This window comes from Tupaia chinensis, unplaced genomic scaffold, assembly GCF_000334495.1.
Source record: "Tupaia chinensis unplaced genomic scaffold, TupChi_1.0 Scaffold000511_1, whole genome shotgun sequence".
In the NCBI taxonomy this organism is placed as follows: Eukaryota; Metazoa; Chordata; class Mammalia; order Scandentia; family Tupaiidae; genus Tupaia; species Tupaia belangeri.
The window spans coordinates 1,676,464-1,703,942 of NW_006160024.1; the positions used below are offsets into that span (position 1 = coordinate 1,676,464).

At 40.3% G+C, this 27,479-nt stretch overlaps 1 protein-coding gene across 1 annotated transcript in view; it reads right to left on the reverse strand.

Annotated features, from left to right (window-relative positions):
- ANAPC1 (anaphase promoting complex subunit 1) overlaps window positions 1-27,479 on the reverse strand; it is a gene marked incomplete in the record, with an annotated part of 120,774 nt that overhangs the window by 78,097 nt on the left and 15,198 nt on the right. Inside the window, 12 exon segments of the mRNA XM_027774995.1 lie at window positions 2,894-2,959; window positions 3,076-3,166; window positions 5,306-5,401; window positions 9,989-10,198; window positions 13,424-13,644; window positions 13,863-14,008; window positions 18,628-18,701; window positions 20,033-20,115; window positions 21,551-21,651; window positions 21,846-21,897; window positions 23,788-23,949; window positions 26,163-26,399. Coding sequence (XP_027630796.1) covers window positions 2,894-2,959; window positions 3,076-3,166; window positions 5,306-5,401; window positions 9,989-10,198; window positions 13,424-13,644; window positions 13,863-14,008; window positions 18,628-18,701; window positions 20,033-20,115; window positions 21,551-21,651; window positions 21,846-21,897; window positions 23,788-23,949; window positions 26,163-26,375 — 1,515 coding nt within the window.

Here is a 27,479-nt window from a genome sequence, read left to right on the forward strand (position 1 = left end):
TACAGAAAATTTCCACAACTAGATAATGGCATTCAAGAAAAAAAAAATCTATATGTAAAAATCATATTTAATGGTGAATTTATTTAATGGTGAATACTTTCCTACTAAGATCAACAAAGCAAGAGTTACTACTCTCACTACTTCTATTCCACATTGTACTGGGGGCTCTAACCAGCAAAATAAATTAAGAAAAATATAAAAGGTTTCCAAGATTTTTTTTATAGACTATTAAATAAGTTTATTTTTAACATTCATCATGCCATGAATTCATAGGGAATAGGTTCCAGAAGCTCAGGCTCCTTTCCACTGGTTCTCACAAAGTGTGAGCAAGCTGGCACTTCAGTTGAACCCAGGTACCTTTCTCTTTGGCTTCTTTCTTTTTCTGGTCATTTTCCTTCCCACGTTTTAGGAAGCTATCTCTGCTCTTAGAATGCTTAATATGCTCAATACCCACATTAATTCTCTTGGCAAGAATCTTACCCTTAACTTGTTTGTTTACAACAAAGCCAACAGCATGCTGGGTAACACTGTAGACTCTTCCAGTTTTGCCATGGTAACATTTGTGGGCATTCCTTTTTGAACAGTACCCACTCCTTTAATGTCTACAATATCACCTTTCTTGTAGATTCGCATATATGTTGCCAAAGGAACCACTCCATGATTTCTAAAAGGCCTAGAGAACATATACCTGGTGCCTCTCCTCTTTCTCTTTATGTTCGTCATTTTGGTTAATTACTGGAAGATGGTGGTTCTGGCCAAAAGGAGAAAGGTTTCCAAGATTTGTAAAGGAAGAAGTAAAGCTGTCTTTGCTGATGATATGTATATCTAGGCAGAAAATATTAAGACACCTACAAGAGGCCACTAGAGCTAAAAGGTTAGTGCACCAAAGTTGCAGGATATAAATCAATATAAGAAAAAAATCAATTCTATTTTTATGTAAAAGCAGAATATTCAGAGATGAAAACTTTATAAAAAAGGTAACATTAGCACCAAAAAGTATGAAACACTTAGAGATACATTAGACAAAAGATGTATCAGAGCATTATATTGAAAGCTACAAGACTGAGACAAAATCGATATAATTATAAAGAGATCTATTCTGTTTATGGATCCAAAAAACAAGTTATGAAGATGTCAATCTTTCCCCAAATTTATCTACAGATTCAACTCAATCCTTAACAAAATTCTACCAGCCAAGAAAATATGACCATTGTCTTACTTTTCTTCATGCTGGTCCCAACTTCTATAATTTTTTTTAGAGAGATTTTTGCTATAGGATATGTGCAGTCACTAGAGAGAAAGTGAGAAATCACCCCCCCACAACCTGAGATGGCCATGCTTCAATCCCTTCTCCTCCATTCTCCTCCTAGGATCTTGGGCATACACAACACACTCACACCCACACACATACACACACAGTGAGTTTCAAGCCACCGGGTCCAGGACTCGAGCGATGGACAGCCACATGGGAGTCTACTGCCTCAACCACCATGCCATCTACAAGCCCCACATTGTATTTAATTTTTATAATTTAAATTTATAACATTTGTATTTTTCTATATGACAATTTCACAAATTAAAAAAGACAAAGCATGGGACCAGCAGTTAGCGTAATGGCTATGTTGCTGGACTCCCATGTAGTCGACGGCAGTTCAAGTCCCGGACCCGGTGGTTTAAAACTCAGGCTGGGTGTGTGTGCATGCGTGCCCAGGATTCCGAGAGGAGAATGGAGGAGAAGGGATTACAGCATGGCCATCCTCCTGGGGGGTGATTTCTCGCTTTCTTCTGCCTGTCGGACGAGCGCACATACCCTATTAAAAAAAAAAAAAAAAAAAAGACAAAAGTAATACCCATTTTGTATAATAAAACTTTACCTAAACTTCAATACGTAATACAACTACCTATACATCAATTTTAAAACTAGGTTAGTCAACCAACTCTATTTTGTTTTATTAATTTACTTATGCTTCTTAAAGGTTCCCCATCTGGGCCAGGTTCATAGTGCCAATGCACCTACTGGCAGTCAGTCAGCAAATTCAAGTTAGGACCAACCTAAATTGGAAACTTCATTTTCAACTCTTAGCAAAATCTTCTGTTGAATTTAACAAACTTTAAATAGCAAACAAAAGTAACACTAAAAAATAATAACGGAGGGGCCGGCAGTTAGTATGGCTATTAAGGTGCAGGGCTCCCACGTGACTGATCAAGGTTTGAGTCTTAGACCTGGAAGCTTGCTTTCTCACTTACTGTCACTCTCTCTTTCTGGTAAGTACACATGTTCTAAACCAAAATAAAAAATAATAATAATAGTAAATAAAATTAAACAATTCTTTTTTTTTTTTTTGGGTAGAAGTTTTTGCCTTAGTTGTGTGCACTTGCCAGAGGCAGAGAGACAGTAAGAAGGAAAATGAGAAATCACACCCCAGGAGGGGATTGCCACACCGCAATCCCTTCTCCATGATCCTACTGGGATCTTTTCTTTAAAAAAAAAAAAAAAATTTTATTAAATTCTTTTTTTCCTTTTTTTTTTTTTTTTTTTTTTTTTTTTTTTTTTTTAATTTGGCCAGAGAGAGATACAGAGAGAGAGGGAGGGTGAGAAAGCAAGCCTCCAAGTCCAGGAATTGAATCACGGTCAGCCATGTGGGAGTGTCCAGCGCCTTAACCACCATGCCACCTGCTGGTCCCTATTCTACCTGCATCTTGAGTGCACGCACACACGCCCAGATTGAGTTTCAATCTACTAGTGTGGGACTCAAACCATGGTTGGCCATGTGAGAGTCCAGTGATGTAACCGCTACACCATCTGCTGGTCCCTATAAGTAATTCTAATAATAATAATAACAACAACAACAATAGAGCCTTATTAACAGCACGAAGAACTCCTTATGCTTACCCGAACCACTCCTGTGTACAGCACCAAGTTTCCACTGCCTTCCAGGACCAGCATGGTGTCTATCTTCTAAAATAAGGCAAAAGAATGATTTTCCAGGCTGCGTAAATTAATAGATTTTCCAGCTGAAAAATCTGAACCAGCATAATAATTTTCAGCTTGTCAAGAAATATGCCAGCATTTACCTCTACTGGTGCTGCATCCTTTGCGTGTATGTTGGTGACAGAGCCAAAGATGAGCTGAGTTTTATCATTACTCTCTTGAAACTTCACACAGCTAAACATTAAAATAAAATAATAAACTACTGATACATACAACAACCTGTATAGGTCTTAAGCATAGTATTCCAAATGACAAAAGACAATCTCAAAAGGTTATGTACAGTAGGATTCTACTTATATCAACATTTTCAGATGGCAAAATTACAGAGAATAGATCAGTGGTTGCTACTCTCTTGAAACTTCACACAGCTAAACATTAAAATAAAATAATAAACTACTGATACATACAACAACCTGTATAGGTCTTAAGCATAGTATTCCAAATGACAAAAGACAATCTCAAAAGGTTATGTACAGTAGATAGATAAGTGGTTGCCAGGGTGAAGGGTGTGGGTGGGGGGTGGCAGGGAAATACGGTGTGTGTGACTATAACCAGGTGGCATCACCAAGATCTTTAAGGGGATAAAGATAGTTTGCATCTTGACTGTGGTGGTAGTTATAGAAACGCACACATGAGAAAACTGCACAGAACCATATGCACACACACACACACACACACACACAAATGAGTACATGAAAAACTGATGGAATCTGAAATGAGGTGTGTGAATCATACTGATGCCCATTTTCTGGTTTTGATAGTGTCCTATACTAATGCAAGATGTTACCTCTGGGAAAGAATGCAGAGTACACAGGACCTCTCTACCATTTTGTAACTTCCTGTGATCTATAATTATTTCAAAACAAAAACATACACAAATGGGTAAAAGGTTTGCAAAACAATTCACCTAAGAAGGTAAATTAAAGGCTAATACCCATATGAGAAGATAATCTATATCAGAAAGGACTAGGGAAGTGCACATTAAAACTTCACATCCACTAAAATGGCTATGGTCAAGGGGAATAATGACATCCAATGCCATCAAAGATAAAGAGAAATGACCTTCAAACACTGCCGGTGACAACATAAAATAGTGCCGACTCTTTGGAAAACAGTTTGGCAACTTTTAAAAGAAGTTTAAGTATCAATTTAGCATTCAACCCAACAACTTCACTCCTAGGTAGGTCCCCCCTAAAATGAAACCAGATATGTCACCAGAAAGACTTTCACTTCAATGTTCGTAAAGTCATAACTGACAAATAGTCAAAAAGTGGAAACTAAATATGCATCAACTCATGAATAAACAAAATGTGGTGTATCTACATAACGAACAACTACACAACAATGGGAATGAAGTACACACACGTTGCCACATAGTGAGTCCTGAAGACATCATACTAAAGACAAGAAGCTGAACAACACACACCAGCAGTTAGCGTAATGGCTATGTCGCTGCACTCCCACGTAGTCGACAGCGGTTCGTGTCCCGGACCCGTGGCTTAAACCTCATGCCAGACGCGTGTGCGTGCGTGCCTAAGATCCCGAGAGGAGAATGGAGGAGAAGGGATTGCAATGTGTCCATCCCCCCGGGGGGTGATTTCTCGCTTTCTGTCTCTATGTCTCTCTCTGTCTGTCTGGCGAGCGTACGCGCCCTATAGCAAAAACCTCTCCCAAAAAAAAAAAGCCGAACACAAAAACAGATCACAAACTATTTGATTCTTTCTATATAACATGTCCAGAAAAGACAAGTCACTAAGTAGGCTTTACAGAAAGGCTCCCTAAGGCTGGGAACAAAGAGTGACAGACTGCAAATAGGCACATGGGAATCTTTTTTCTTTTTTTTTAAGGGAGATATCTGCTATCAGGCAGGTACACTTGCCAGAAAGACAGAGACAGAGAAAGTGAGAAACCACCCCACCAGGGAAAATGGCCATGCTGCAGTCCTTTCTCCTCCATTCTTCTCCTCCATATCCTGCCTAGGATTTTGGACATGCATGTACTCACAATGGCTGTGAATTTAAAGCCACTGGGTTCAGGACTCAAACTGCAGTCAGCCATGTGGGAGGCAAGAACTTTAACCACTATGCCACCTGCTGGCCCCCAGGAAATCTTCATGGTGAGAGAAATGTCTTAAAACTGGAATGTGGTGATGGCTGCATAACTATAAATTTACTAGAAGTATTTAATTGTAGACTCAAAACATGTTGATTTTATGATACATAAATTACTTCTCAATAAAGCTACTTAAGCCAAAAAAAGAAAGAAGTAGCCCTAAATAATTTATATAGAAACAATGAAAAATTGTGCACTTACCGTAACTGGAGCTGGGACTCTACTAAAAAGCATAAGAACTTATGCCCACATAGGTCAGATGTAATAAACACTTTTGAGGCCTGTGAATTTTTCTCTCTGCAACAGATACATTAATAATCATCAGCACTGGTCAAAAAATCTACCACAGTAACTATTAGAAGTGTGTGTAAATATTCCACAAGTTTAAAAAACTACTCGGGTCATGGGACCAACAGATGGTGTACCGGTTACGTCACTGGACTCCCACATGGCCCATCGTGGTTTGAGTCCCGGACCCAGTGGCTTGAAACTCATGCTGGGTGTGTGTGCATGCCTGCGCCAAGATCCCAAGAAGAGGACAGAGGAAAAGGGATTACAACATGGCCATGCCCCTTGGGGAGAGTGCTTTCTCACTCTCCCTACCCCCAACAAGCACGTGCACCCTAAGGCTAAAACCTCTTAAAAAAAAAAAAAAAGAGAGAGAGAGAGAAAGAAAAAGAAAAAAACTACTTGGGTCAAAAACCCTAAAGTTACTAAAAATTGAATGTCATGCTCTCTAAGATCTCTTTCACCTCTTTGGTTCTCAGTTCATTACACAGCTTCTAGGGGAACTTATAATAAATTTAACCTTTACCACGGTATTTTGTAATCCCACACTACACAAGCCACCTACTTATAAAGTAATACAAAGTGAATTTCTCCTCTTTATATCGTGACCTCTCCTATCCTCTCTCCCTCTCAGATTAGGCTTTCTTCACACTTCTATTGATTGACTGATTGCTATAGGGTGTATGAGCTTGCCAGAGAGAGAAGGGGAGGAGAGTGAGAAAACACCCCACCAGGAGGAACGGCCACATGGCAATTCCTTCCCCTCCACTCTCCTCTAGGGGTTTTGTGTGTGTGTGTGCGCGCACACACACACACACACACGCACACACACACACATGCCTGGCATGTTTTCTAAGACTCAAACTACCCAGTCAATTCTGTAGGACCTAGGCACATTAACCACTACACTACCAGCTGGCAGCCAGAATTAGTTTTAGAACCATACCCCCAAATCTCAAATCTTTCTTTCTCATGGTATTAAAAACTCTACTTCTGGGGACCAGCCAATGGCATAATGGCTACATCACTGGACAATGGGATGTCCCATGTAGTCGACTGAGGTTCGAGTCCCAGACCCAGTGGCTTACACACCAGGTGCATGTGCGCGCGTACCCAAGATTCTGAGAGGAGAATGGAGGAGAGGAGAATGGAGAAGGGATTGCAGCGTGGCCGTCTCCCCGGCAGGTGATTTCTCACTTTCTGTCTCTCTCTCTGTCATTCTAGCGAGCACATGCACCCTATAGCAAAAACCTCTCAGGGAAAAAACAAACAAACAAACAAAAAAAAAAAACCCTACTTTTGTAAAGTATGAATCTGTAATATACTTAAAGGAAAATAATTTTTAAATGTAGAAATTTTTATGAACAAGAAACAGAAATGGAAAACCTACTTTAACACTGAATTCACATATTTAATTTCCTCCAACTACTTCTTCCCAATCCTGTAAGAGCATGTACTTACTGCCTCTGTTTCACAAAGCAAACTAAGCTGTAAGGCTTGGGCTGACATCAGCCTTCTCCCTGAGGCCCGTCTCCCCACTTGTGTCCCTTTCTGCTTCCTGTTCCCTCAGCCCCCTCCTCTCCCCCACATTTCCCCTGCTTTTCCTGCTTTGAGTACAATCCTTGTAGCCTCACTCTCACACAAGTCTTGAAACACGAAGACAGCCTAAATGGTAGGTGATATATAAAGGACTCAGCATTAGTATAGTTGGTATAAAAATGATATTATAGGTATGTAAGAAACATTCTTAGTTTTTAGAGACACACTGAGGCATATAGGGTGTGATGTCATAAAGACCAATTTTCTTTAATACGGATCTACAAAAACAACACTCCTCAGCCCTAAACCTCCTAGCAGATAGCTTTGTATCCTCATTCCCATTCACAGGCAAACTCTAAAATAATCCCTGTGCCAATGTCCACTTCCTTGGACCCATTTCCTGTTTGTTTGTTTGGTTTTTTTTGCTATAGGGTGCATGAGCTTGCCAAGAGACAGAGAGTAAGTGAGAAATCACCTGCCGGGGAGACGGCCACGCTGCAATCCCTTCTCTTCTATTCTTCTCTCAGGATTTTGGGCATGTACACCCATGCACCTGGTGTGAGTTTCAAGCTGTCAGGTCCAGGACTTGAACCATAGTTGGCCATGTAGGAGTCCAGCACCTTAACCACTACACACACCCCCCCCCCCCCCCTCATTTACTTTTTCTACCTCATTTCCTCCTCCATTGTCCAAACTTAAAATACTCGGGCCAAAATCACCAGTGAACTCACTGACTGAACTCACAAACAGAGAACCTCCATTAATAACCTCCTCTTTGGGGACCAGCAGATGGCATAATGGTTATGTCGCTGAACTCCCACATAGTCAACCACAGTTCAATAATACATCTGGCAGCTTGAAACTCACACTGGGTGCATATGCATGCATGCCCAAGATCCCAAGAGGAGAATGGAGAGGGGATTGCAGCATGGCCATCCACCCTGGAGGGTGGTTTCTCAACCTCTGTCTCTCCAGCAAGTGTACACACCCTATAGTAAAAATTTCTCTTTATGAAAAAAATAAATAGGGGCCAGCAGGTGGCGTGGTTACGGTGCTAGACTCCCACATAGCCGACCATGATTCAAGTCATGGACCTGGTGGCTTGCTTTCTCACTCTCCTCTCTCTCTGTCCCTCTCAGGTCAAACTAAAGAATAATAATAAATAAATAAAATAAAACAAACATAAGTAAATAAATACATAAACCACCTCCTCTTTACACTCAACCCTCAGTGCCATGCTGCTACCTGAAACACTCTTAGGTTCTGTGCTATTCACTTTTGTATGGTCTATACTAACTCCAGGAGTTTCTCCCTAGAACCTGACTTCTCTGGCTATCTCTCTGCAGCAGCTTTGTCTCTATTAGTCCCTCAAATCCCAGATTTCTAGGACTCCATTCCCTAGTCCTCTCCTGATTCTATTCCACTGGATTTTAACCATTTGGAGGTCACTAACCCCTTTGAGGCTAATAAATATTGGGACCAGCAGTTAGTGTAATGGCTATGTTGCTGGACTCCCACGTAGTTGACTGCGGTTCGCGTCCCAGATCCGACGGCTTAAAACTCACGCCAGGCACGTGTGCGTGCGTGCCCAAGATCCTGAGGAGAACGGAGGAGAAGAGACTGTGGCGTGGCCATCCCCCCGGGAGGTGATTTCTCGCTTTCTGTCTCTCTGTCTGGCAGGCACACGCGCCCTATAGTGAAAACCTCTCCAAAAAAAAAAAAAAAAAGAGACTAATAAATATTAAAATGCTGTCCTTAGGAAAAGACCCATACACCACAGCTATACACTACATGTACACACTACTACTAAAGACAATTCCAGAAAACTAACAGAACTGTGCAATTACAAGATTATCCATGAGCCTTCCAAGAACTCCATGAATCCCACCTCTACACACACCCTAAATTCTAACCCACCTTTCTTGCTTCAATCACTGCTTATAGGCTGTGAATTTACTGCTCTGCTCTTTCCCCTGGATTCGCAACCAACATATAAAGTGCCTTTTTTACAGCTCTCATCAAATAAAACAGGCAAAGGGCAATCCCTCTCTCAAGCTTCTTTTCTCAGCCCTGTAATTCTCTGAATATAATCACACACTCACACTTCTGAACTTCTGTTGTGACCCTGGCTGCCCCCTTGGCCTTTCCGCTACCCAGCAAATACCTATTGATCTTCCCAAAGCCCTACCAGCAGAAGTAGCAGTCCCTCCCATGTCACTGTCCCTTAGCATCTTCTTTTGAGGATAGGGAAAGTGATTTACTGGCTGGTTAATTAATGCAAACAATGGCATATGGCTAAATTAACTAATTAATTATTAACGAGAACATAAAAGGGGAAAGATCACATAGAACAGAGGTATAAACAGTGTTTCCAAAAAAATAGAGCTGACACTCAACATAAAGATAAAACTTACAAAAAATGCTTTAAAATCTGAAATTCCCAAACTATCGAAATTAGTTGTCGGGAACCAGCAGTTAGTGTAATGGCTATGTCGCTGGACTCCCACGTAGTCAACCGCGGTTCGCGTCCCGGACCCAGTGGCTTAAAACTCACGCTGGGCGCATGTGCATGCGTGCCCAAGATCCCGAGAGGAGAAGAGAGGAGAAGAGATTGTGGCATGACCATCCCCCCTGGGGGGTGATTTCCCGCTTTCTGTCTCTCTGTCTCTATCTGTCGGTCTGGTGAGCATGTGCCCTATAGCAAAAAAAACCTCTCCAAAAAAAGAAATTAGTTGTCTCTCCTAAAACATCAAATCTCTCAAATCTGAGTGATCCCTACTACTAAATTAAAGGGAGAAATAGCAAATGATCACTTTAGTATTACTAATATCCTCTACTGAAACTGAAGTATCCTTACTACTGAGTCGTCAAAAAAGTCATGACGCATTTTTGCATTAATAAAACAGGTCATGACGTTTCCGATACCCAACATATCTCTATATATTCTTACATGTTAATAAATGACTATACTAAAAGAAACCTTTACGCAAAATACCGAATGTCTTCCAAGTCTTTTAGCAACATTTTTCTTTGCATATAAAAATTTATATTCCAAACCTCATATTGGTAATCGTTTCTGTCCACAGATGGTCAATGCACAGTTCAGGAACAATTGGCTCAGTTTCTGGTGCAAGGAAGGAGCCGTTCGAATTACTATTTGGAGAATGCGAAATACTATGTCTCTTTGGAGATTGATTATGGCTTGAAAGGTTGAACCTCTGCACTCCTGAAAAAGAGTGCACTCCTAAGGCAGGCGAGTGAGCACGACTGTAAAACAGAGAGAAGGACAGCACATCAATCAGCAGTGCAGGGTTATATATGCCTTCCCAAACCCTGCCTACAAAAGAACATACACGACATAATCCTAGTCAGAATTAAAACTTAAAAAAAAAAGTAGCCACTTAAATGGTCCATATCTAATTTTGTAGCCAATAGGCAACATGATGGTTAAGGTGTTATGGCTGACCATGGTTCTAGTATCAGACCCGGTGACTTGAACACATGCCAGGCAAATGTGCGTGCATGCACAAAATCCCAGGAGGAGAATGGAGGAGGGACTGCCAACACGGCCATCCCTCCTGGGATTTCACATTCTCCCTCTCATTTGTCTCTGTTCCTCCCTCTCCCTGGCTGAGTGCACACACCCTATGGCAAAAATCTTTAAAAATAAATAAACAGATAGTGCTCTTCTTTAAAAATAATACTAATAAGTAAAAATAAATGGTTCATACCAGTGTGTTTCACTATATTCTAAAGATTTCAAATCCTTATTATAAGAATTCGTTCTTTTAAAACTAAAAATTGATTTTCCTTAGAAAATGAAATATTTAAATTATTCAAAAAGGTCTAAACTATGTCCCTATATGATCGGATATATGTATCAATAAAAGTGCATCCCTGTATTACCAGAGAGACAGAGAGACAGATATAAAGGGGATCTTCAAAAAAGTTTATGAAAGGGACCAGCAGATGGGAGTAATGGTTATGTCGCTGGACTCCCATGTAGTCGGCCACGGTGTGAGTCTCGAACCTAGCAGCTTAAAACTCATGCCGGGTGCATGTGCCTGCATGCCCAAAATCCCAAAAGGAGAATAGAGGAGAAGGGATTGTGGTATGGCCATCCTCCCAGGGGGTGACCTCTCACTTTCTGTCTCTCTATGTCTCTCCAGCAAATACATGTGCCCTATAGCAAAATAAATAACTAAATCAATAAATCACTCTTTAAAAAAAAGTTTATGAAAAATGCATTTATAAAAGAACTATGTATGGATTTCAATTTTTTTCTTTTTTTTTTTAGATTTTTGCCATAGGACACTTGTGGCTTGCCAGAGAGAGACAGAGAGGCAAAGTGAAAAACCACCTCCAATGGGGAATGGCCATACTGCAATTCGTTCTATACTTTCCTCTCAGGATTTTGGGCATACAAGCACATGTGCCCAGCATGATTTTCAAGTCACTGGGTCCAGGACTCAAACCACGGTCCCAGTACATTAACCACCATGCTACTTGCGGGCCCCTCAAAAATTTTTTAGACCAAAATAAACTCCTACTTTATTTCCATTTTCCCAGGTACTTTTTTTTTTTTTTAATTTACCTAAAGGGCATGTGCATTCATTCACATGAATATGGGGGGACTGAGAGGGGCAATAGGGAGAAAGCACTGCCCAAGAAGGATGGTCACGACACAATTCCTTCTCCATTTCTCACTCCTTTGAGGATTCAGGGCATGCACACACATGCACCGGGTGTGTTTTTTCAAGCTGCCAGTCACAGACTTGAACAACAGTCAGCCATGTGGAATCTAGCCACTTTAACCAACATGCCACCAGCCAGTTCCCTTAATCTTTTTGAAGTACCCTTGTATTTATAAAGCAATCAACAAAAACATTCATGTAAAATAAAATATGGGCCAGCTTCCTGGCTTGGTGGTTCAGGGAGCCAGATCCCACAGGGAAAACTACTTGGTGTGAATCCTGACCACAGCAGGACTGACCACTGACCTGACCACTATGTGTTGAAAAACACATAGTGCTGTGTGCGCCAACTATCAACTAGATAGAGAAAAGGAAAAAGGATTGCAGCATGGCCACACACTATTAGGGGTGCTGTCTTCATCTCTCTCTAGCAAGCTCATGTGCCCACTACCAAATGTAAGTATGTGAGTAAATAAAATAGAAAAACAAAAATAGGTAAATAAATAAAGTACAGGGCCAGCAGGTGGCATCATGGTTAAGGCGCTGGTCCCCACATGGTTGAATACACAGTTCACATCCCAGACATGGTGACTTGAGAGACATGCCAGGTGTCTGTGCATGTGTGCCCAAAATCCCAAGAGGAGAATGGAACAGAGGGGACTACAGCATGGCCATCCCTCATAGAGGATGATTGTCACTCACTCTCTCTGTGTGTCTCTGTGCAGCAAGCACACAAGCTCTATAGCAAAACACAAAACAAATAGATGAAACAGATCTAAAGACCAATGTCTGTGTGTGTGCCTGAATGTGTGTATCTCTGTATCTAGCAATATAGACACATACAACTGACCCTTGAACAACACAAACTTGAAACTGCATAGGTCCACTTACATATGAATTATTTTCAATAAATATATTGGAAAATAAATGTATTTTCTGTTCCTTATGATTTTCTTGGTAGCGTTTTCTTTTCTCTACCTTACTTTACTGTAAGAATACAGTATATGATACATATAACGAGAAATATATGTGTTAATTCTTTGTTACTGGTGAGGCTTCCAGTCAACAGTAAGCTATTAGTAGTTAAATTTTCAAGGGGTCAAAAGTTATACATAATTTTTGATGCCGAAGGATCAGTACCCCAACCTTCACGTTGTTCAAGGGTTAAGTATCTATCTATCCATCCATTTACATGTATAAATATTGAATAACAAAAACAAAAAAACTAATATAAATTAAAGCAAAAGGAAATATTAATAGGACCAAAACATTTTTGGAATATTCATCAAACTGCTGTCAGAATGGTAAAAATGAAGCAAGCAATCTTATGACAAGCATAAGTAGCTTCTAAATGGGACCAGCAGTTAGCGTAATGGCTATGTCGCTGGACTCCCATGTCGAATTCCAGACCCAGTGGCTTAGACTCACGCCAGGCACATGTGCATGCATGCCCAAGATCCCAAGAGGAGAATGGAGAAGGAATGGCGGTGTGGTGATTTCTCGCTTTCTGTCTCTCTGTCTCTCTCTGTCTTTCTGGTGAGCGCACGCGCCCTATAGCAAAAACCTCTCCAAAAAAATAAATAAGTAAGTAGCTTCTAAATATAACTCAACAAAGAAAGGTTACACAGTAGACTTGGCAGTCTTAGTAAAAGTAGCATAACTGGGATAATGGTTATTTTCCCTTTAAAGTACCCAAGAGCTGCCAACAGAAATATTAAGTCCTCTAAAATACAAGCAAAAGCTTAAAAAGGAGGTATCTTTTGCTTGGTTATCTTATTTAAAACAGAAACACTTCTACCTTAGAGCCGCCATGTTGGAAATAGAAGGTGAACGAGAGTGCAGACTGGGTGATGAGGCTGAACGACTCTGGCTGTGAATGGAGGAGTAATTCTGGAAAGGCGAAGCCACAGGGGAATCCCCTTTGGAGAGGCTTCGGAGATGCGCTGTGAGGGAGCTACTAGTAGCCGCATTCTGTGGGGTTCCACCCTGTTCAGAGAACTTTAAAACAGCATTCTCTTCCTAAATCAAAATGAAGAGAAGAAGAAAAATAGACCACAATTAGGACAAAAGAGCAATTTCTTCATAAGAATGCTGTAGTAGATGCCAGTTAATAAAGACAGTATTTCTTTTTCCCAAAGAATCCCAATCTATTCCACAAATAATCTTCCAAAAACATAAAGGTGACCAGTTTAACTACCCTCTCATATTACGGAGCAGTGACTTGCCTTTATCCTTACCTCTGCTTTGACTCTCCGGAGAGCCCACACAGAATGCAAATTCTGAACAGCGTCATAGGTCATCACAATGGAGGGGTCAGTGTTGAGGAAAACAATTTTCATTGCATGATCTACAACATACTGTACGCGGGATGACCCAAAAAGACCTTAAAAATAAAACAATCGGGTATAAAAGAATGGGCTTTAGAAGATTGATATTATGACCCAGTTTCCTAAAAACCCAAGATGCCAAGCCAATGAATGCACAAAACCCATTAATATAGTACATAATAAACCTCAAATTTTTAATGAATTTACTGCAAGCATCAACTTCCTTAGAATAAATAAAGATGGGAACATTACAAGTTAGTTTCACATACCTATAATTAAATGTTGAAGATCTGTGTTGACAGTCACAGATAAAAAAGATCCATGACTCCTGTAACAACTTACCTGATATTAAGAAACTGCAATCGACTACTCTGTCAAGTCTGACTTTCTTACTAGTTCTTCTCCCCTGGGTGAACTCTGTCCTCTATAATAACTACAAACAGTACACTATTGTTCTTGTTTTACTGGTTACTCATGCAAAGTAATTATTCTCCCACTGAGTCCAGCTTTTAGTTCTGAAGTACCATGGATTAGGGTCAGGTTGTGCAGGGGTGGTAACATACTGGAATCACATGGCAAAGATCTTGAATTTGCACACCAGTATCCCCTCCAAGCATGCCAAGGTGGTGTACACACCTGTGATCAGGCTGGCAGGGACTGGGAATGGGTGGTGTCATGGGGCCCTGTTGGTAGTATCTCTCTCTTTCTCTCTTATGAATGAAATGGGTGAATGAACTTACAAAATATTTAAAATGATGGGACCAGCAGTTAGCATAATGGCTATGTCGCTGGACTCCCACGTAGTCGACCACGGTTCAAGTCCCGGACCCAGTGGCTTAAACTCACGCCAGGTGCGTGTGTGTGCATGCCCAAGATCCCGAGAGGAGAATGGAGGAGAAGGGATTGTGGTATGGTCATCCCCCCTGGGGGGTGATTTCTCGCTTTCTGTCTGTCTCTCTCTCTCTCTCTCTCTCTGTCTGGCGAGCACACGTGCCCTATAGCAAAAAAAAAACCTCTCAAAAAAAATTTTTTTTAAATGAAAAATTAAAAGTACCATGGGTTAGTTTCCATGTCCTTATTTAACAGTTTCCAAAATGCTTCTCTCTCAGTTAAGATATAGAAAAATTTTAAAATATGGTTATTTTACAAAAACTCTTTAATAAATTAAAAAAAAAAAATTAGGTCAGCAGGTAGCACAGAAGTTAAAGAGCCTGGATCCCACACGGCTAACTGACTAATTTGAGTTCCAGATCTGACAGCTTGAAAATCATACTGGGCATGTGTGTTTGCATGCCCAAAATCCCAAGAGGAAAATGGAGGAGAAAGGACTGTGGTGTGGCCCTGATGGGTGTTTTCTCACTTTCTCTCCCTCTCCCCAGTGAATGCATATGGCCTATAGCAAAAACTAAAAACAAAAATATAAAAACAACTCAAAATGTCACCATCTTAAAATACCCACTATTAATTTGTTAGGGAGTTTTTCTTCTTTTTTTTCCTACACACTTGGTAGGTATTTACAAAATTAGACTGGTTCCATAGCCTAGTGGTTAAGGGAGCTGAATTCCCACATGGCCGATAGTGGTTCAAGTCCCACACCCAGCAGCTTGAAAAATACACCGTGTGTGTGTGTGTGTGTGTGTGTGTGTGTGTGTGTGCGCATGTCCAAAATCCTGAAAAGACGGAGAAATGTAGGAGGACTGTGTGTGACCATGCCCCATTGGGAGGACCTTTCTCCCTCTTTCAACGTTTTCCTGTCTCTCTCTGGTGAGCACACACAGCCTAACCCTAAAACAATTTAAAAAAATAAAACTTAAGAATCTAAGAATCTAACTTCATTTAATGGTTTATCCTACATGACATATAAATAAACAATTTCTAAGGTCATTAAATATTATTTAAAAACATGGTACAATTAATCACAGGCTAGAACATGTCTACTTAGGCTGTCTACAACTGTTACTAATATAAAATTATCAACGCTTTGGTTTTCTTTTTGAGAGGTTTTTGCTATATAGGGCATGTGTGCTCGCCAGAAAGAGAGACAGAAAGCAAGAAATTACCCCCCGGGGGGATGGCAACACCACAATCCCTTCTCTTCCATTCTCCTCTCGGGATCTTGGGCACACATGCAAATGTGCCCGGCATAAGTTTAAGCCACCAGGTCCAGGACTCAAACTGCAGTCAACTACATGGGAGTCCAGCGATATAGCCATTACACCAACTGCTGGACCCTCAACAATTTTTTCTGTAAAAAAACCAAAGGGTAAATAGTTTAGGTTTTGCGGTCAGTCTACCTACCAACTCTGTTACATAACTTTTTTGTTGTTTTCTACCTCCCCCTTAGAAGGTTAAAACCCATTCAAAGCTCAGAAGCTTTACAAAAACAGGTTGAAGACTAGAGTTAGCCCATGGGCTATACTTTACCAACCTGAACACAGAAGATAAAATCTGAGTTGTATTTCAGAATATTCACTTAGGACAAAGAAAAATGTCAAAGAATATAAATATCTTGTAGTCTTCATAATTTACAATCAGCTATTATTTTTGGTCTAACTTAAAATTTAAAGAAAAATGGGGCCAACAGGTAGTGTAGTATCTAGGATGCTGGACTCCCATATCGCCAACTGTGGTTCAAATCTTGGACCTAATGGCTTAAAAATCACACCAGGCACATATATGCGTGTGCCCAAAAACTCAAGAAAACAGAGAAGGGATTGCAGTGTGGCTAACCCTCCAGGGGCGATTCCTCACTTTTGCTCAGTGTCTCTTGGGCAAGCACATGTACCCTTATAGCAAATATGTCTCCAAAAAAAACTTTTTAAAGATAACCATCTAGAAATACTTGCAGGAACTATTACAAGTTCTAAACCCCGAGCAAATTATGCTATCATGACCAAGGGAAGTGAAATATTAAATCTACAAGGCAAAGGTGTAAGGCCCCACATTCTTTTCCTTCACACACACACTAAAAAACCTTAGCTCATCCAAGAATCATTCAGCTACATATTAATTATTAAGGAATAAAGGGACCAGGAGATGGCATAATAATTATGTCGCTGGACTCCCACAAGTTTGACCTTGGTTTGAGTCCCAGACCCAGCAGCTTAAAACTCCCAAAATCCCGAGGGGAGAATGAAGGAGAAGGGATTGTGGCGTGGCCACTACCCAGAGGGTGATGTCTCACTTTCTGTCTCTCTGGCAAATGCAAGTACTCTATAGCAAAAACCTCTCGAAAATTTTTTATTAAGCAACAAACTAATCTATAGGTAGCTTAACAAATGTACTAGTATTTCTGATAGGTTTACTTTTATAATTTGTGTATGTGCTAACCAGAGAGAGACAGGAGAGAAAGAAAGCATTCCCCAAAGAGGGATGGCAACACAGCAAACCTTCTCATTTCACTCTTTTAGGATTTGGGGTATCCATGCACATGTACCTAGTGTGTTCTTCTAGCTGCTGGTCCTTGACTCAAGTCACCAGGCCATGAGTTGGTCCCTCTTGAATATTTTAAATGCCTTACTTTTTACTAAATACCTGTTAGACATTTAATACCATGGTTTTCTTTTTTGTTTAGAGAGAGAATTTTGCTATAGAGCTGATGCACTCATTGGAGAGACAGAGACAGAGACAGAGAGACAGAGAGCAAGAAATCATCCCTCAAGGGGGATGGCCATGTTGCAATACCTTCTCTTCCATTCTCCTCTTGGGATCTTGGGCACGCATGCACATGTGCCCAGCGTGAATGGTCACCTACGTAGGAGTTCAGCAACGCAATCATTATGCCATGGTACCAATATCACAGTTTTCAAGTTCTTGCTTTACTATGAATTACTATTACATTTTTTAAAAAGGTATTTTTGTGATTTTTTTTTTTAAATTTTTTGCTATAGGGCGCATGCACTCACCAGAAAGACAGAGATAGAGAGACGGAAAGTGAGAAATCACCCCCCAGGGAGTATGGCCACACCACAATCCCTTCTCCTCCATTCTCCTCGCGGGATCTTTGGCAAGCACACACATGCACCCATTGTGAGGTTAAGCCACTAGATTTGGGACTCGAACTGCGATCGACTACATGGGAGTCCAGCGACATAGCCATTACGCCAACTGCTGGTCCCGTGAAATTATTTAATTCTTTTTCCTTAAGTGTATTTCTTCCATGAACAAGAGAGACAGAAGGAGGGAGGGGGCACCCCCAACAGAGTCCTCAGGCACCAATCCAGCCCAACTCAGCTTGCCTAGATCATAGGCAAGTGCATACTTGGCATGTAGGGATAGGTCTCGTAACACACACCCAAGACCTTCCCAGGTGGGTCAGCCTCACAGGGCACTGCCTCACTACTATGCCACCATCCAGCCTTCCTGTTACCTTTTCTTTAAGAATTATTTTAATAAACTTTATTTGTTTTAATTTGACCAGAGAGGGACAGAGCGAAAAAGAAAGAGAGAGAGAGAAAGGGAGAGAGGGAGGGAAAGTGAGAAAGCACACTGCCAGGTCTAGGACTCAAACCACAGTTGGCCATGTGGGAATCCAGAACCCTTAACCACCACGCCACCTGCCAGCCCCCCTCCTATTACTTTAGTTTTCATAAATACTCCTTTATCTTCTTCCATATCCAAAGTCAAAAGAACAAAAACACAGAGCTTATGTAAAAGAATATAAAAATACACTTACTTCCAGATTTACAAACAAGTGGGGTTATTTCATCCAGTGGGTGCAGCATGCTGAACAGAGTGGGTAAAGGTTCCCTGGTAGTAAATAAACAAATAATCAGTCACCAGTACGAGATGTATATGCCTGTACACAAACTTTGTACTTTGCTTGGAAAGAAGCATCGTCTCCAGATTACATAAGCAGCTAGAAACCTCCCATATCGAAAAGCAACGCTCTATACTTTTATGTACTGCTCCTCATAACATATTTTATTTCATCTTAGAGTGCTTCTATACATACACACACACAGAGATCAAGATGGCCCAAGGAGTACCTGTAAATAGCAGTCATCACATAGGAGAAACAACACAGCGATGCGCGTAACACTGTTTATTTATCGCTCTTAGTAGCAGGGTGTCTATGGCAGCTACAGAAGAAATTTAGTCTACTTTACTTGCTCACAAAAAAAGTGCACTTTAAAAAAAAAAAAAGGAACCAACAGATATCATAATGGTTATGTCACTGGACACCCACATGGCCAACCATGGTTTGAGTCCCATACCCAGTGGCTTGAAACTCACGCTGGGCATGTGTCTGTGCACGCTCAAAATCCTAAGAGGATAATGGAAAAGGGACTGTGGTATGGCCATCCCCCCTAGGGTGTGAATTCTCACTTTCTGTCTCTGTCTGTCTCCGTCTCTCCTATGAGCACAAGTGTTCTATAGAAAAAAATCTCCCTAAAAAAATACTTCAGGTAAATAAAAGGTCTACATTTTTTAAGTAGTGATTTTTGGAAGGGGAGGGAGAGAAACAAGCTATCTATTAAAACAAAGAGATTTAAATCTGTAACTTTAAAATAAAATAATTATAAAAATAAAAAACTTAGCCAGCATCTTCCTTGCACCACGCTGACAGGCGCTCTTATGTTCCTGTCTTTAAATGAGCTCCACTTGTAGGGAGACAAGGTAAATACACCACTAATTAGCATCTACCATCAATGGAGCCCCTACGACACACTAGGCCACGTCAAATCTCATATGCACTTAGCTCACTTAGTCGCTCCATAAATATTCAGAGGTAAATGACGCTATTCCTGTAACAGATAGTAAAACTACAAGTATGAAAATTCTAAGGGTTTGCTCAAAGTAGCTCAACGGAAAAACAACAGAGCTAATAAATGAGTTGGGTTATCTTTGAGATACCTGCTTGTTTGATCTTACTACCTGAGGCAGGGGGCTACTGTGGATCATAAAGTGCCAACTGCGTGGAGCGCACGAGTGTACAGTATGGGAAAGACAACAGCACCCATCTGCACTGCTAGCATGGAAATGACCGTCATCCCAGAGTGCAAGGCAGACCATTTTACCTGAGAACCAACACAAATAACGTCCAAATAATAATATTTTGAACTGAATAGATGGAATACCTGGGTGAACCTGGAGGAACTTCATGTGAAGAAGTGCTTCGTTCAAACAATAACCCATATTTAGTGGGCCAGACATTCGCAACCTATCAGGTAAAAATGGTGGGAAAAAACAGAAGTAAGAAAAACCACTCTTCATAAAATAAAATACTTTCAGAAAACATTACAGAATACCAGCTTTTCTTCCAACTTAATAAAAGCTCTACAAAGTAACATTACCATTAACCGCAATTTTTTTTTTCCTGTAATTCTAACATGCAACTCAAAAATAAAGTCAAACCTAAGAAAGAGGAGTTCAACATGAAATTCCTGCCAGTGGCTAGGATCAGTACCAAAATAACAATGTGAAGACCAATAGGTGGTGTGGAGGTTAAGGTACTGGATCCCACATGGCCAGCTTCATGGTTCAAGTCCTAGACTGCAGCTTGAAAATCATGCTGGGTGGGAGCAGAAGATAGTGTAATGGCTATGTCGCTGAACTCTCATGTAGCCGACCCTGGTTCAAGTCCCGGACCTGGTGGCTTAAACTCACGCCGGGTGCATGTGCATGCATGACCAAGATCCCAAGAGGAGAATGGAGGAGAAGGGATTGCAGCATGACCATCCCCCCCAGGGGGTGATTTCTCACTTTCTGTCTCTCTGCCTCTCTCTGTCTGGCAAAAGTGCACGCACCCTATAGCAAAAACCACTCCAAAAATAAATAAATAAAAATATAAAAAATAAAATCACACTGGGAGTATATGTAGGCATGCTCAAAATCCCAAGAGGAAAGTGGAGAAGGTATTGCAGTCTGGCCATCCCCAAGTGGGGTGATTTCTCTCTTTCTCTCTCTCTGGTGAACACACATGCCCTATAGCAAAAACTTAAAAAAAAAAAAAAAAAAAGGCAATGTGATAAAATGGAAACAGTAAAACTAGACATTAAAAAGATGATCAGCAAGGGAACCAGCAGTTAGCATAATGGCTATATCGCTGGACTCCCACGTAGTCGACCACGGTTCGCATCCCGGACCCGGTGGCTTAAAACTCACGCCGGGCACGTGTGCGTGCGTGTCCAAGATCCCGAGGGGAGAATAGAGGAGAAGGGATTGCGGCGTGACCATCACCCCTGGGGGGTGATTTCTCACTTTCTGTCTCTATGTATCTCTCTGTCTGTCTGGCGAGCGCACGCGCCCAATAGCGAAAAAACCTCTCAAAAAAAAGATGATCAGCGAGAAAAAAAGACAGTATTTTTCACAGGCATCATTTACTATAACAAAAATGATTTCTTATACATCATTTTAAGTTGACAAAAATCTCTTAGAAAAGATTTCATGATTTACTTCATTAAATAGTTTATTTTTTATATGAAGGACAGAAAAATAAGCCAATAAAGCTGCCAAAGTTTAGTCATTTAATGAGTAAAAATAGCATTCATGATTACAAGATAAAAGAGACTTAAGATATACCCCTGAAACCAATTAATTCAAGAAACTTCTCCAACAAAATACATACCAAAAAACCCTGAAACGCTCAAGTTTACCTGAAATGGTAGGGAAGCTATGTAATCCTTTCCTTCTATGCTGTGCATGTTAATACATGAGCTTTGCAATATACATATGCATTTTTCTACTTCATTACTACCTGAAAAGAAAGGCACAAAGATTCACGATATTTTTTTAAAGCAGTTCAATCCTTACAGAACAAATTCTTTAATGTGCAATATAAAAATGCTTAGGCTAAATCACTACTGTTAGTAGCTACTTAATTTAAATAATGGAAACAATCAGATACATTTATAATCATAAGAGAAAAAAATGATTTCAATATAAACTTACTGTAGACCTTTTCTGACTTATCCTGTGATATAATGAAGTCACACCACAAGGCCTGAAACCAAAACAAAATGTTTACTGAAGAAAACTGTATCTAAATAATAATGTATTAACTAATGCATCTAAATAATAATAGCATCTACATAATACCTTTCCCTCTTCCTCAGTTCAACACAATACCATGGGTTATGAAGATTAATGATAAATATTATTTAAAAAGATAAACTATGTCTACAATCAAATTTTATAAACAGAGCAAACAAAATTGAAAACTAGAGGTTTCACAGCAAAAATTCCAACAGTGGTTCATCCTATATTAAACTTTATATCCTATAAAAAGCTAAAGAGTATCCAAAGAGTTTAAGCTATCTTATAAATCCCAGGCTTACCGACTGATCTTATCCTTCTTAGACTATTTCTAAACTCACTAAAAAGTATTTACAAAAACTAGTATCTTGGGGAACCAGCAGTTAGCGTAATGGCTATGTCGCTGGACTCCCACGTAGTCGACCGCGGTTCGTGTCCCAGACCCAGTGGCTTAAAATTCACGCCAGGTGCGTGTGCGTGCATGCCCAAGATCTCGAGAGAAGAATGGAGGAGAAGGGATTGTGGTGTGGCCATCCCCCCTGGGAGGTGATTTCTCACTTTCTGTCTCTATGTCTCTGTCTGGCGAGCGCACGGGCCCTATAGCAAAAAACCTCTCCAAAACAAAAACAAACAAACAAACAAAAAAACAAACTAGTATCTTTTTCTTAAAAAGAATTATTTTATTTAACTTTATTTATTTATTTATTTTAATTTACCAGAAAAGGACAGAGGGGGAGAGAGGGAGAGAAAGTGAGAAAACCAGCCGCCAGGTCTGGGACTTGAACCGTTTGGGAGTCCAGCACCCTTAACCACCACGCAACCTACCAGCCCCATATCTCCTTTTCTTAAAGGCTCATTTGACAAAAATATAAAATAGGACAAGGCTTTAAACTTTAACTAGCATGCTTAACAATCACTTATAGAAGTTATGTAATGGCATTTTTATGTATTTTTTATCATGTGTACACGACATTGAGTTTACCAATTTAACCATTTTTAAGTGTATACAATACTGTGACATTAAATACACTCATAATATGTACAAGTTCACCACTATCCATTTCCAGAATGTTTTCTTCAACTCAAATAGAAACTCTGTGCCCATTAAACAATTGCCCCTCTCTTCTCCACCTGCCTCCACCCCACCCCCAGTCCTGGTAATAGCTAGTCCACACTCCCTGGGGATTTGCCCATGCTAGGTATGGCATAGAGTGAAATCATGTAATATCTGTCTGTTTGTCTGGTTTATTACACTTAACCTGTTTCCATGTTGTAGCATGTATGAAAATGCCATTCCATCTTAAAGCTAAACAGAATTTTCATTTACATATATCATTTTGTTTATCCATTCACTTTTTTTTAAATGTGTTATATGTTTTCACTCATATGAAATTTTGAAGACCCTCCCATACAAAGTAAACAGAATCAGATAATGAATTTCCATAAGCCAGCTTCAATAATTGATGACCTTCAGCCATTATTTCATCTAAGCTAAAAGTTAACCTCATAGAAATAGAGTAGAACAGTGGTTACTAGGACCTGAGCAGAATGAGGGGGATGGGATGAGAGGGAGAAGTTGGTTAATAGACAAAATTAGTTAGATAAGAAGGACTAAGTTCTTAAGGTAGAACTTAAGGCACAGTAGGTTAACGATAGTTAAAAATTTATTGTATATTTCAGAATAGCTAAGAAAGATTTTGAATGTTCCCATCACAAAGAAATAATACGCTAATTGCACACTGTATTCAAGTATAAAATATAAGTTACTCCATAAATATGTAAAAATATTATATATTAATGTAAAGATTTTTTGATGCATCAAATAGTCAATCAAATGCTAACATTCAAATCAACTCACTTGCTGAACAGGGCTGTCAACAGTAAACGCTTTATAAACTGCCAGTGCCTGGCTTTTACTTCCTTTGCTCCAAATCACCATATTTCCAGCCACGTAAAGTTCCTCATCATAGTCCACTTCTTCTCCAATTTCACTTATGCCTTTCCTTAATTGCCAGCTTTCCTTAAAAGTTAACACACACACAAAAGAAAAAAATATTCAAAAACTTTTTTAAAAAGTGACGCATTTCTTTCGTGAGCAAGAGAGAGAGTGTGAGATGGCATCGCCAAAAGGGTTCTAACGGTGCATTCTATCCCTAGCTTCAGCCAGCCCAGAATCATGGACATGCGAGTGCTCAGTGTACCCTGAGGTCTCCTGATGCAAACCCAGAACCTTCCCATGTGTATCGGCCTCACAAAGTGGTTTTGCTGCCATAGGCACACATGTAATGGGGAGTGGGGGGGGGGGAAGAGAAAATACCCTCAGTAGGGTCTTGTCCCAATCCTTTCCCTAGTCCTCCAGCTCTTCAGGATCCTGGGCACCCATAGGTGTGTTTCTTAGGTGTACCTGGGATTGGAGCCATGGTTGCCATATGGCTTATGCACAACAAGGCACTAGTGCCGCTGCTGCTCCAGAGCATCCAGGCTCCACTTTTTCTTTTTTGTAATAGTCAGGAGCAAGATTTACTGGCCTATGAGTAAGACTCAATTCAAGTCCAACTTCAAGCAGACTTGGTGCTCTAATCAACAAAGTAGAGTATACGGGTGTGGGTTTTATATTTTATAGGACTTCAGAGTAAGAACTTTCTCAGAGGGACCGCAGATGGCATAATGCTTATATCGCTGAACTCCCATGTGGTTGACTGTAGTTTGAATCCCGGATCCAGCGGCTTAAAATTCACACCAGGCACATATGCATGCTTGTCCAAAGTCCCAGGAGGAGAATGGAAGAGAAGGGATTGTAGCCATTCCCCCTGGGGGGTTAACTTATCGCTTTCTGTCTGCCTGCCTCTCTGGTGGGCACATACGCCCTATAGCAAAAATCTCTCTTAAACAAAACAAAAAAAAAAACGAAACTTTCTTGGGAAGTCTCTGTATTCTTTTACAATACATCTATACTCCTCTGCTGAAAACATAAACAAAAATTATACCTTACTTATAGATCCAAAAATGAAACCACATGCTTAGGAAACTAAAAAGACATATTAAGTATATGGGGTAGAGTGAAGGACAGGGGACAAGAATGTATATACGAGAACCACAGGGGAGTCTATGCACATGCAAACTTTTCTTCCTGCTTCACTGGTGCATTTACCTTCCTTCACTTGTCCTACCCACCAAAATGGAGAGAGAGGTTTTGATTTCTTTCTTTTTTTTTTTTTTTAAATCTTTTTTTGGGGGAGGGAGAGGTTTTTGTTATAGGGCGCGTGCGCTTGCCAGAAAGACAGAGAGAGACAGAGGGACAGAAAGCGAGAAATCACCCCCCGGGGGGATGGCCTCATCGCAATCCCTTCTCCTCCATTCTCCTCTCGGGATCTTGGTCACGCATGCACACGCACCTGGTGTGAGATAAAGTCACCAGGTCCGGGACTCAAACCATAGTTGACTACATGGGAGTCCAGCAACATAGCCATTACACCATTTGCTGGTCCCAAGAAGTTTTGATTTCTAACTCTGTAGACTTTCCCTCTAAGATTTTGGTATCCCAAAAGGATATGAAAATTCAAAAAGGTAGGGTAGGAAGGATTGCTTTTCTGACATATATTGACATCTCATTCCCCTATTTTAAGAATGACTACACTACTTACTTACATGGCATTTACTTTTTTTTTTCTTGGGAGGTTTTTGCTGTAGGGTGTGTGTCCTTGCCAGACAGACAGAGACAGAAAACAAAAAATCACCCCCCCGGGGGGGATGGCCACACTGCAATCCTTTCTCCTCCATTCTCCTCTCGGAATCTTGGGCACGCACATATACGTGCCACCATGGTCAACTACGTGGGAGTCCAGGGACATAGCCATTATGCTAACTGCAGGTTCCATGGCATTTCTTATCCAGAGACATGCAAGTCTTTTGTAACCAAGACCATTTGTAATTTCTACCACTTAATCATCAAACATGAAATCTGGTCCCCTCATACTAACTGAAGAAAAAGAGACCATAATCACAGTACTGAACTTGATTCTCATGATAAAACCACCAGTTATACAGTATATCAAAATTAACAGCTATGAAACTACAATATTAAAAAGTTATTATTTAACATTGACTGAAATGACCAAACTTGAATCTCTACAAAGAGCATCATACTCATTTCTCTGCATCTGGGCAGACTTAAATCACATGCATATTATATCACTCCATGTTTCAAAAATAAAATGGGAAATTTCCCGGAACCTTCTGTTTCTCGTGGATTGTAACCTCCTGCAGGGATCCCACCAAGCCAGCAGCACCGTCAGAAGACCATAATTCAGAGGCTGGCTGCAGCTGGCGAAGCTGAAGGTTCAAAGCATTAGGGTGGTGCTTGCAGTGGTCTCGACCAAAAGGAACAAATTCCTGCAAATCCCCGGCTGCAATCATCGTTGCCCTCTCTTCATAGAAGTTCGACATGGGTTCCAAATATCAACATTATTTCTGTGTGAATTCAAACACATTCTCATCAGCCTCTAAAGTTAAAACCAGAATAAAAATATTATAAACATGTATGTAAGAGTCATGATCCTTAGACAAGTGTCAAATAATCCTATCATGTTGTAGATGTACAAGTAATCATAAATCAAAGAACCTTCCAAATCTGACTTTCAGGCAGTTGTGGCTATTGTCGCATTTCAGACATAGACTAAGACCATTATCACTGCAGGAAACCATTGACTTGAGACAAGCATTTACAACCCCAACACCATCGACTAGTCCATCGAAGGCTAAAATCCAAATAAATCTATCTGCTCAACATGACTGTTGAGCTATCTCCTATCTCGTGTTTCCTGCTTTTGCATACTAGTTTTTCCAAACTTCATATAGGAAGGATTAAGACAAGTTGTCCTTTATAGTCTCATGACCACACAGTTGTCTCAACAGTTGAGGTAATGTCTGTTCAGATGCTGGAACTTCATTTGAAAAGCATACCTAAGGGATTACTGGAATATTGAAATAAACAAAACCACATTCTACTTTAATCCATCAGAGGTGGAAGTACTGTTTTCAGCTGAAATCAGTACTTCACAAAAATCCTAATATGTTATTAAATGCTGTAAGTAGTTTTGACACCTGAATCCCAACTAAATATATAACTACAATCAACTTCAATTATTCATCCAAACCCAAGAAACAAAAATGTGAATTAAAGTGTAGCCATGCAACAGTTATCATCTAATAAATTTAAGAGTCACAGTTAGCTGGTAAAATTCTGACTTTGTATGAAGTATGAAACGATACAAGGTGGGCACCAGTTCTGTTTCTGAGACATTTACAATAAAACAAGCTTTAAGCTGAAAGCCTCAAACACAGAAATCAAAACAAATACTGGACATCAGTACTATGAATAACCTTCTGAATGTCTGAAACAGCACTCAAGATGAAAAGGGTTTCATTATAATAGATTTAACTAAGACATTTTAGCTCAGGTATTTTGGCATCAGTTTTCTATTCAAACATCTCAAAGCTTATGGAGTTCCTATGCAGCTCCTTGAAAGCTATAAAGTTATTTCACAGTGA